The sequence below is a fragment of the Cynoglossus semilaevis genome, chromosome 17 (assembly GCF_000523025.1).
Source record: "Cynoglossus semilaevis isolate Cse_v1.0 chromosome 17, Cse_v1.0, whole genome shotgun sequence".
In the NCBI taxonomy this organism is placed as follows: Eukaryota; Metazoa; Chordata; class Actinopteri; order Pleuronectiformes; family Cynoglossidae; genus Cynoglossus; species Cynoglossus semilaevis.
Window position 1 is genome coordinate 6,038,851 of NC_024323.1, and position 10,490 is coordinate 6,049,340.

At 38.1% G+C, this 10,490-nt stretch overlaps 2 protein-coding genes across 9 annotated transcripts in view; one reads left to right on the forward strand and one right to left on the reverse strand.

Moving 5' to 3' along the window:
• Positions 1–8,242, reverse strand: part of LOC103392844 (adhesion G protein-coupled receptor L1-like) — a 185,543-nt gene extending 177,301 nt beyond the window's left edge. For all 5 annotated transcript variants that reach the window (XM_017040474.2, XM_025064165.1, XM_008329582.3 and 2 more), the window contains exons 1-2: positions 8,201–8,242; positions 7,689–7,772 (exon numbers count right to left, since the gene is read on the reverse strand). The gene's annotated coding sequence lies outside the window, so the exon portion shown is untranslated. The remainder of the gene's footprint in view (positions 1–7,688; positions 7,773–8,200) is intronic.
• The window catches only part of adgre5a (adhesion G protein-coupled receptor E5a), a 9,119-nt gene continuing 2,009 nt past the window's right edge, over positions 3,381–10,490 (forward strand). The window contains exons 1-16 of one of the 4 annotated variants that reach the window (XM_025064167.1): positions 3,381–3,474; positions 3,721–3,767; positions 4,516–4,605; positions 4,725–4,886; positions 4,968–5,114; positions 5,770–5,916; positions 6,548–6,591; positions 6,709–6,813; positions 7,370–7,523; positions 7,653–7,775; positions 7,884–8,074; positions 8,225–8,386; positions 9,519–9,713; positions 9,933–10,150; positions 10,240–10,300; positions 10,391–10,482. In XM_025064167.1, the coding sequence (XP_024919935.1) occupies positions 3,464–3,474; positions 3,721–3,767; positions 4,516–4,605; positions 4,725–4,886; positions 4,968–5,114; positions 5,770–5,916; positions 6,548–6,591; positions 6,709–6,813; positions 7,370–7,523; positions 7,653–7,775; positions 7,884–8,074; positions 8,225–8,386; positions 9,519–9,713; positions 9,933–10,150; positions 10,240–10,300; positions 10,391–10,482 (1,949 nt within the window). In that variant the 5' untranslated portion in view covers positions 3,381–3,463. The other 3 variants (XM_025064169.1, XM_025064168.1, XM_008329581.3) reach the window with 3 other exon arrangements.

Sequence of the window (10,490 nt, forward strand, 5' to 3'; positions counted from 1 at the left end):
TTTTTATGATACAAAATGTAATTTCCAAAGAACAGATGATTAGCATTAAAATAAATACCACAGCAAAATACATTTCAGAACAATTTCATGCAGTCTGTATAATTCTTTTTTTAATTTCTCTACTCTTGTAAAAATGATAGATTTAGAGGAGAGTAAAAAAAAGTCCTTTCTGTGGTTTCAGATCTGCAGCATGTGGTAATAATAAATTAAAATCAAATATTAATTATACAAATTAGATTAACTTATTAATTACAAAACCTTCCAGTTTCATAAATTATAATTAAAAACACAGATTAGCTAGATACATCCTAGATCATTATTTCATAAGGGTATGAACAAACTCTCTGATTTATTTTATTTTTTATTTTTCATTATTTTCATGCTTTATAAAAACTATATGGAAACATGCTCTAGGCATAAAACCCATCTACAGTATCAACCCAAGACACACAGGAGCAGTGGGTTGCACTCCACTTTATTTGGTAGTGTGCCGGAGGATTGGAAGAGTTTTTGGTGCTTACCAAACACACCAAGGTACTGCCTAAGCCACGGGCTGCTATAACAAACTACGGCCTGCAGCAGATCAGACATTTATCAAGCAGTTATGGTTGGACTCCCTCAAAGCTGAAGTTGTTGTAAAAAAAAAAAAACATTTTACCCTTTGTTGTTGTACAGACAAAGATTCAAAAAATAAGCCATCGCAAATTCTCTAAAACTCTGTACCGGATATGCAAACTATTCTGGTGCCGACAGAAAGACTCTGGAATGCACTGAATTCTTGCCATGACCATTTTAACTCAAAATCACTCTTGGTCAAAAGAACCCCAACCCTCAGCTTGAACACATCTGCGAGCTGCAACGAGGCATGTGTGTTGAGTTCATCACTTTTATGATTCAGCAGACACAGGGCTGTGGTGACCACAATATCCTGTCTCCACAGAAGACTCGCTTCACACAAGAGTCAGACTCTTGTGTGAAGCGAGAGTTTCATTAGAACTCAACGTCTGGACCAGTGGAGTCTGTTGTTCCGTCTGACTAAACAGCATCATGTGTTGAGTTTGTCAAATGTCCGCCACATTAATCTGGGGTTTCTTTCCAGCTTTTATATGCAAACTATATCTAAATATGTGAGTCACTGTGCGACGCAATCAATGGAACAAAAATGTAAAACAGTACACATTACACATCAGGTTTTTATGCAACGTTTAACAGTCCCTTGAAATGACACGTTTAAGTTCCCCAATTTCTATCTGATGATGTTGGTGAATGTGATGCAGGCTGATTATTCACAATAACCTAATCTAGTTCTCCATTTTTACACACACACACACGTATATAAAAAAACATATAAAATATAATAAATAATGTGTATAAAAATATATATATGTACGAAATATAAATAAACTATATTAGTCAAGTTGCAGGGTCAATAAAGCTGACGCTCTGACCCATGTATGACTCATGTCATCAAGTTATCATAGTATTTGAATGTCAAATAATAGCTAACATTTTTGGTTTAAATTGTTATATATTGTTAGAAACTGAGATCTTATTTACTACGTGCAGACCTATTTACAGTCAATTCTTTAACAGGGCAGTTTTGTGTCAGCACAATCCCCACTGTGAGCATCTTGTGTGGCGCAGCTGCACACTGCCGGACCCTGAGGAGCACTTTTTTGTTCCCCTTATATTCTCCTGCTCACAAAACCCAAAGGCCGCCTCATTGTTTATGGGTTTGAAGCTCAATGACCAGGCAGGGAGCGTTGGGACTGTCCATTCAAAACTAAAAATGACCTTGTTACTTCAGCTGGATTCAAGAAATGTTGTTGAAAGCTTTACTGTCCGCTTTGTTTCACAAAGCTGTCTATGCAAATATCTGCAGCAAGTCAATACTTTCACACGTTCTTGTGCAGAGCAACCCACACACATTTTGAGAACACAAGAAGAACACAACAGTTGTGACATACGGTCTAAATGTGTCATTTAAAAAAAAAGGTGAGAACATTTGGTGTTCTCTGTCAGAGAGTTCAGTCAGACATCTCAAGTTTAAAAATGTTTATAGCAGCAGAAGCAGAACATCTTAGAGTTTGGCATTTAGGCTCTGCTGCCAGCAGATTAAATTACACGAGATATGAGTGATGAGCAAAACATTTTAAACCCTCCAGAGCCTGGAGGAGGATGTTGGGTGGTTATGGTGGCGGCACTGGTTGTGGTTGGATGGAGAACAGGCAGCAGTATAGATAGGCAGCAAATGCAACAACCTAAATGTTTGCCTTATGGCATTTAAAACAGGATTTCACCAATTTAGATAGATACAAGTTCACAAACTCATGTCAATTATTAATCTTAACATTTAATAACATTTTGTAACATTGTGTCAATAATGTTACTTTGTAGAGCAAACTTCTAATATATCTGTCATGTAAAGGGATGGGTCACAGCTGAGGGTCTTTGTCTGACACCTAGAAGGCTGAGGTCTAAATAAAGTTGCATGACAATGTGTCCTTTGTTCACAGCACTAAGAGTAATCTGACAAAGTGAAGCCTTTTCGCATCTGTTTTTTCACAGGAAACAACAATAATGTAGCAACAGCCTACAGTATACAGTCTCTAGAGTGTAAGACGTCAGGCTTTTTTATTGTACTGAAATGTTCTGAGGGCTTTTATTTTTGTATAAGCTGTCAGATAAAGGAAATCTGAATTGAAATTGTTAATCTACATGTCACATTTACCAAAAACTGGGAAGTTGTAATTGGCAGAAAAAAAATGGAATCAGTAAATCCCCAAAATTGGCTAATGTTTATCTTTTACTTTACTAACTTTTGTCAATAATGTTAGCAAATTAAGAGCCATTTTGTATACTTTTGCCATTATTTTATAATCTATTAGATCATTTATATTATTTTTATTAACACTGTAATATCATGGTTAATTATAATTAAGTATAATATCCATAGTTTTGTGACTTTGCCCCACAAGTCACAAAACCTTGATGAACATTTTCCAATTCCAATTCAATCAACCAGAGGTTTATTGGTTTGTTTTTTTAAAATCACCTTAATGAGAATTTTAATGACAGATTTCAGTATTCCAGTGATATTTCCCACACATACACACCCATCTTCCCTGCTCTCTCCTCTCCAAAAACAGCTTGAAACTAACTGCTACTATTGTTTCAGTCTCGTGCAGCCAGAAACAACATAAATATGTCACTATCATAGTTAACAGGCTGCAGCATTTCTATGGTTGGAGACGTTGGCCAGCAGGACGTTGTGAAACAATGACCATTCCCACAGTGTGAACTCCACTTGACCCCCTCTCTGTCCACATATCACCGAGTCCAAAAGAGAGTGAGTACAGAGAACATTCAAAAAAGGAGGTGATATAAATTATGTGCCTCTTTAGTAAAACACAGCTGCAGTGAAAGGACGACCTTCTTTTGGCAGTGCTTCCTGACAGAGTGCATGTGTTCAGGGTGTGTGTCACTTCTATAGGTGTGTTTCAGAGAGAGATTTAAACTCCTCCTGAGAAAAAAATGAAGTCATCACAGCCCATGTTTCAGTTGATACATGGGTTTAGTGGAGTTAAGATTCAAAGAGGAGCCGCAGACAGAGGTGGACGTGTTATAAAGGAGGTCTTATATTTTCTGTCGTTTTATGGATTTTTGTTGCCGTCAGTAACACCAACTTTTTTTTTTCTTTTTTAACTTTTGAAAACACAGCAATTGCCCGTTGACCATGAGCGGGGGAGGGGCCGTACTGATTTTGGGTGAGTTACATCTGTCCACTACTTGTGCAGCAGTTAGAATGGAATATCATGTGCCATAAAATTGAAACATATCAAACAACAGTACCCGACAGTACCCAGCAGACACAGTATCTAAATAAAAAAAAAACACTTAACTCATACAGCTTTATTTAGATATTTTGACATTGTTGTATGTATCTTTCTCCTTAGGTTACTAAGCATCACTAATGTGCAATTAGTCACATCTTCATATCTATATTTTATAAATGCTCTAAGGTTAACACTACACCCTATTCAACACGATCTAGCTAACAACTTAAATGAAAAAAAAAAAACCTGAGTAAAAAAAAAAAGGAAATGTCACTTCCCTTGTTTCTGACAGACTAAAGCTGATCATGCTAAAGCAGCAAATGTCTCAGTTTTGTTTATTGTTTGTTCAAGCCCCTGTTGCCATGCAGTCAGCAGAAGTGAGACTGCACTTACTCACAGGAGCATGTAATGGTACTCTGTGCTTGTACTATGTCAGCTGACGTTTCCCTGCTCAGAGGACACTCAGAGTTAGTTTGAAAGTATGATGCAGATGTTGCTGACCAATCTCAGGAAGTCAGAGATAGAATCAAGATGTTTACATGTTTTGATCCCCTTTTTTGAACTAACATTTACAGTGTCAAGGTAAAAGGAAACACGGGTTACGCATGGGTTCTAAAGTGGTAGATGATGAATTCATGTTTGACCATTGTTTTTTTTCCTTTCTTTTTTGTTTTTCCAGCTTTGTCCCTCTGCGCCCTAACAAACCTGTCAACCTTGTCGACAGAACATTGTCTCCTGGGAGAAGAACGAGGGGTTGATGGATGCATTGGTGAATACACGCTACTCAATGCTAAAAACAGATCACTGACAGTAATTTTATGTAGACCTATGTTTTTTTCACAAGCCCTACAAGTACAAGACTCTCACTGTCTTTCTTTTTCACTTAAGACATTAATGAATGTGAAGATCATGGTGATAATATTCCGCCATGTGGAAATTTCAGTACCTGCATTAATACAAAAGGATCCTTCTACTGTCAGTGTATGGACGGTTACTTAACCGCATCGAAAAGCTCAAATTATTCAGCGGCTTCATCTGAATCATGCATGGGTAATTGTTTTTATTTTACATGGAAGCATCTGTTTGTATTGAGTTCTGAGCTAATTATTTTTCCCTGTATTTTGTTTGTAGACACCAATGAATGTTGGGAAAATAAAGAAATTTGTGGACCTAACGCAAGCTGCAAAAACACACAACCACATTACAGTTGCATCTGTAACAATGGGTTCAACTCTACCACAGGAAAGATAAAGAGGAATGCCAGTGTTACGTGCATAGGTGAAATTTGTCACAACCATTCATTTAAAAAAGAAAAAAAAAAGCTCAGTCATTTCTGTAAATTTCACATCATCACCACATCAGTTTCTGTCTAAGCATGCTTTAGTTTTTAAGCCAGAGCCTTGTGTTGATGATGAATCGGACCAATGTGTACAGTCTTTTAACTCCCATCCAAAGGATTCACAATGGGGCTAAAGTCTGGAATCTGTTGTGAGCAGACAGTTTCTGACTGTGCTGACTCTTGCTCCGTGAATATCTCTGGCTCTAAATAAATCCTGACAGTTTCAGCTTGGAATATGTCAGAAGAATCACGAAAGAGAAAAAAAACAAATTTGTCCAAACATTTATTGTTTTAATTATTGGGGTCAGTGGACTACTGTTATGATTCCCAGGATAGACTGGAAAGTAGAACATTTGGTTTTTCAGTAGTCATTCAGATTTCATCATTGCACTAGAAAATTCTGACATATTTCAAGCATTTTTTTTACATTGTCTGCTGCAGGTCAAACTTTGACAGCTCTTTAACATGGCCATCTATTATTTCTGAAAATTGGTTGGTTAATGTTATACATTTCGATAAACTAAATACATTTATTTAATTATATTTGAATTTCCAGCTTCCTTTCTTTGTAAATGTGCTTTTCCTTCACATCAGACATCGATGAATGCAAAACAGAGAAACGCTGTGGTGAGAGTGCTGGCTGCCTTAACACAGAGGGTAGTTATCGCTGTATCTGCTCACCTGGCTTTGAACTGAAATCTGGAGACTCTAACATCCGTGGGACTGTGGTGCAGTGTGAAGGTAAGGATGCCAACAACACAGAAATACAGATGTTCAATAAGTTAGTTATGTTTTACAGTTACTGTTAAGAAGTTTAATGAAATAAATACACAGACAAAGACATTTGAATATTTAAATATAATAAAACAAATAATAAAATGTTTTTGAGCATTTTTGAACAGTTTCAGCCACTCCTTGCCATTATATTGCTGAAGCAGTAAAACCACTGACCTACACAAACACGTCTAAATCTTGCCAACATACAAGCGTGAACAGTCAACATGCGCACTTTATACTGCCCTTTCACACACACACACACCTCTGCTGACACGCACACTCTTCTGCACAGTATTCAAATCCTCCTATCATTTACATTGCATTCACAAAATACACTTTTGGATAATTTTGAAACATTTCAGCAAACCAGGATCTGTACTGTTCTATTAGTGAAGCCACTGGCCACGACTGTGTATGCCACACATGATTTACGTACTGACTATGACAACAACAGGTCACACTGCACTGGTGAGAAAACAGCAGCCACCAGCTTTACAACGTCCATCAGAACACATGTTTTACACTACATAGTTCTAGTGTCCTTATGTGAGGATCGAAGAATGCTTTTATTGATCTGCACCTTCTGTTTCCTCAGCCTTAAACTGTGACGATTTCAAAGACGATGGATACCTTACAGAGGTAAAGTTAAATAACATTAAAAATAAAACATAAACATAAAAAATATATGTTTTTATATATATATATGGCAAGAGAGAGAGAAAGGTGTGTCTCATTCCATCTGAATCATTTGTCTAGAAATGTCCCACTCTGCATGGATTTTTGGAGCAGCTGAAGACTGACTGTAAAGAGCTTACAGAGACTAAGAATCCAAAGCCACTCCAGGGAGAAGTCCAATTAAAGGTCCACACTATTACAGATTGTCCAACAACCGCTAAGAAAATATACAGATTCAGAAAAGTCATGAATACTGTAAAACAATTATTTTTCTGAGAACAAAACTTTAGCATGGCCCACTATCAGATGAACAAGCAAGTGTTGTAACTCATTTTTAAACATGATTTGATCCTTTTTAGACAGGAAGTGGTCAAAGTGGTTGCAATATATGCTGGAATCAAATAGTATGTTAAAACAAACAGTTATTTCCTGTGTTAGATGGATCTTTTGAGACAGTGCTTAAAATGCAGTCATAATAAGGGTGAACACTTAGTCTAATTTTTATTTTCTTTAAATACAGTAACTGGGGTAAAACAAATGCAACCAAAAACTGTGTTTACTTTTCTGGGGGGGGGTTTACGATAAACAATGCTACCTTGAAACCCAAACCTCTATCCTCCGTGCTTCCTGTCACATTTTATTTAGATAGTTTGTCTCAGCAGCCTTGTTTAATGTTGGACTGTGGTATACAGTATGTAGCCAGGATGTCTGACTCTGTCTCCTTCCTCTGCTGTTACTGCAGAGACTGCTGTCTATGATGGACATGCTCTTGTCCAGTCAAGCTTTAAATGATACAAGGTTAGTCTCCTCCCTTCTGGACATGACGGAGAGCGCCATGAGGCTTATTGGACCATTCATACAGACTCCTGGGAAAAATACATCCTCCAATCACACAGGTTGGATCAAAATTTATATCAAAGCAGCTAAAGTGGATTGAATTTGTGTTCTTTGCACAAATATTCAGAAGGTTTGCAGACTTGTATAACATTAACTGAAATGGAAACATATCTTTCTTTTGACTTCAGACCTTAAGCTGCTGGTTTATAAGGGAACTGACTTACCTCGAGGGACTGTGGCTGTGTCATTACAGGGAGCTCATTTGAACATTCAGTTGGAGACAGCTGCAGGGGATCCCTCTTATTACCCTGGTGATGACAATATGTTGCATCTAATATACCCCCAGTCATTGCACGTAGAAACATTTACCGATGTGACCGTTCACTAAGTCCTTTGTTTCTTTGTTACCCGTATTAAAGGCTTTACAACACTGTCCTTGCTGAAGTATGCAAACATGGAGAAATACACAGATACATTCTTTGGTAAGATGGAACCACCAAAAGGGCACAAATTTAAGATCAACTCTAAAGTGGTGACTGTCACTGTCAGCAATGCAAACACAAGTCATCTCAAAGAACCCATTACGCTCACTCTGCACCACCTGACACAGGTAAACAGAAAAAATCCCTGCTTTTGTCTAAGAATGTTTACTTTTTTACAGCCATATATATGTTTATATATGTATATATACATATACGTCCTTCCTGGACTATATATACATAAACATCTCACTAACCTGGTACATTCATTTCATTTGCAGCATAATGGATCCAGCTACTGTGTGTACTGGGACTCTTCAGAAAATGGTGGTGCCTGGTCTACACATGGCTGCCGTGCAGTGACAACCTTCCCTGAATCCACAGTGTGTTCCTGCAACCACATGAGCAGCTTTGCTGTGTTAATGGCTCTTCGTGAAGTGGAGGTTAATAGTCAACAGTTTAACACAAACTATACATTTATATTTGTTACACCCAGTCAAACTGAAACCTGTAATCTAGCAAAAGGACAAAATGACTTTTTGCACGGGTTTTATATAATTCTGTTGGATTCTGTTTGTAAGCAGCCGACATTAGGCCCGAGTTCAAAATATCGATTCGCCGATACTGAATCGATTCTCCATTCAATTCTCTAATATCGATTCAGTTTCGGCGAAATATATATATATATATATTTAAGAACAAATGACAATTGGAACTTCCACTCTCATGTGTTACAAACCACCGAAGTTAAAATTGACCTTCGTTCTGCTAGTCTAGCGGAAATGTTGACGACAGCGATGCAGGGTTAGGGGCTGTAGGGATCCAGTTATGGTAACCGACAACGCGGCAAACATGGTCCGTGCGGTTGAGATAATGGGGCTAAGGCATGTAGGCTACTTCGTTCACATTATAAACCTCTAACTCTCACACGTTGAGGCACATCACAAAGTACTGTAGCGTCCGACGTATAATGAATGACGAAGAGTTATTTAACGAACCTGCATTTATTGTTCAACTTTGATTATAGAACTTGGTTATTGTCGCGCCAAAACAATAGAACACTCCTGGCCTCACACATCAACTCAACTCGTGACTGTGTTCTATCCACACTTACCTCTCAGCCTGGCGCGCTCTCTTTCACCTGTTTCTCCGCCCCCTTGCTCCCGCGTTCATCCAGAAACATTCACAGACCCTGGGAAATCACAGAACTCTATCATGAACATTATAACACTGTAACATTACTTCGGGGTCGCTTCACTACTTTCATCGCAGTACGACAACCACCCACATCCTCAAAGAAAAGCATCAGGTACTGCAGCTGAAGGCGAAGTAGTCATTTAATTCAGATTACAGCTCAAAATAACAGGAATCTAAATCAAATCGAATCGTGATAATCGGTTCTGAATCTCGAGTATCGGAAACGAATCGATTCTTGAAATTTGAACTGATTCCCAGCCCTAGCCGACATCTACAAAAACACACAATTGAGACTGGATAGCCCTGAAATTTCAAACCAGGATTATTACTGTAGTTATTTATTTGGACTGTGTAATGATACTCCCTCTCTCCTAACAGGACAAGTTTGAATTGCAGCTAATCACCTGGATCGGTCTGTCCCTGTCACAAGTTTGCTTATTCCTCTGCATTCTAACATTCTCCTTGATTCGCTCCATCAAAAGCCCAAGAACCACCATCCATCTGCACCTTTGCATCAGCCTCTTTTCTGCTGGTTTGATCTTCCTCATAGGCATCTCTCGCATAGAGAACAAGGTAAACATGGCACACACAGCATTATCAGACTGAATATGGCCTAAAACATTTTGATTAATTAATACCTACTAGCAATATAGCTACTTTAATGATTTATGTGGGAGATATAGATGTACTGTATTACAACAATTCAGCAAACTGTTTTGTCCCATTGCTGCCTATTTTGTCAGTAGCCTTTGTCTTACGTCAAAGCTGACATTTTTCTCCCTGTGGTTCTAGGTTGGCTGTGCTGTGGTCGCAGGGCTTCTGCATTTCTTTTACCTGGCAGCATTTTGCTGGATGTGTCTGGAGGGCATCCAACTGTTCCGGATGGTAGTTCTGGTTTTTAACACCAACTTTAAAACCCTTTACATGATGGCAGGAGGCTACGGAGTTCCTGCTGTAATTGTCACTGTATCCGCACTGGTGAATGCTCAAGGTTATGGCACTGAGAGATAGTAAGTTCCCTAGTTCTACGTTAAGCTTATAGATCACAGTTGATACTTTGTTGATGTGTGCTAATTGTGGTTTTTAATATGCATTGCAGTTGCTGGTTGAACTTGGATTTAATTTGGAGTTTCTTTGGTCCGGTCTGTTTGATTATTGTTGTAAGTAAATGTTTTCACTTAGTTCAGTTGTAAATCTAAAATCATCTCGGTTTATTCCACGTCAAAATTTTGTTTGTTTGTTTGTTTTAGGTCAATATCTTCTTCTTCCTAATCACAGTCTGGAAATTAGCACAGAAGTTTTCAAGTTTGAACCCTGACCTGGACAGTTTGCAGAAGATAAAGTAAGCTT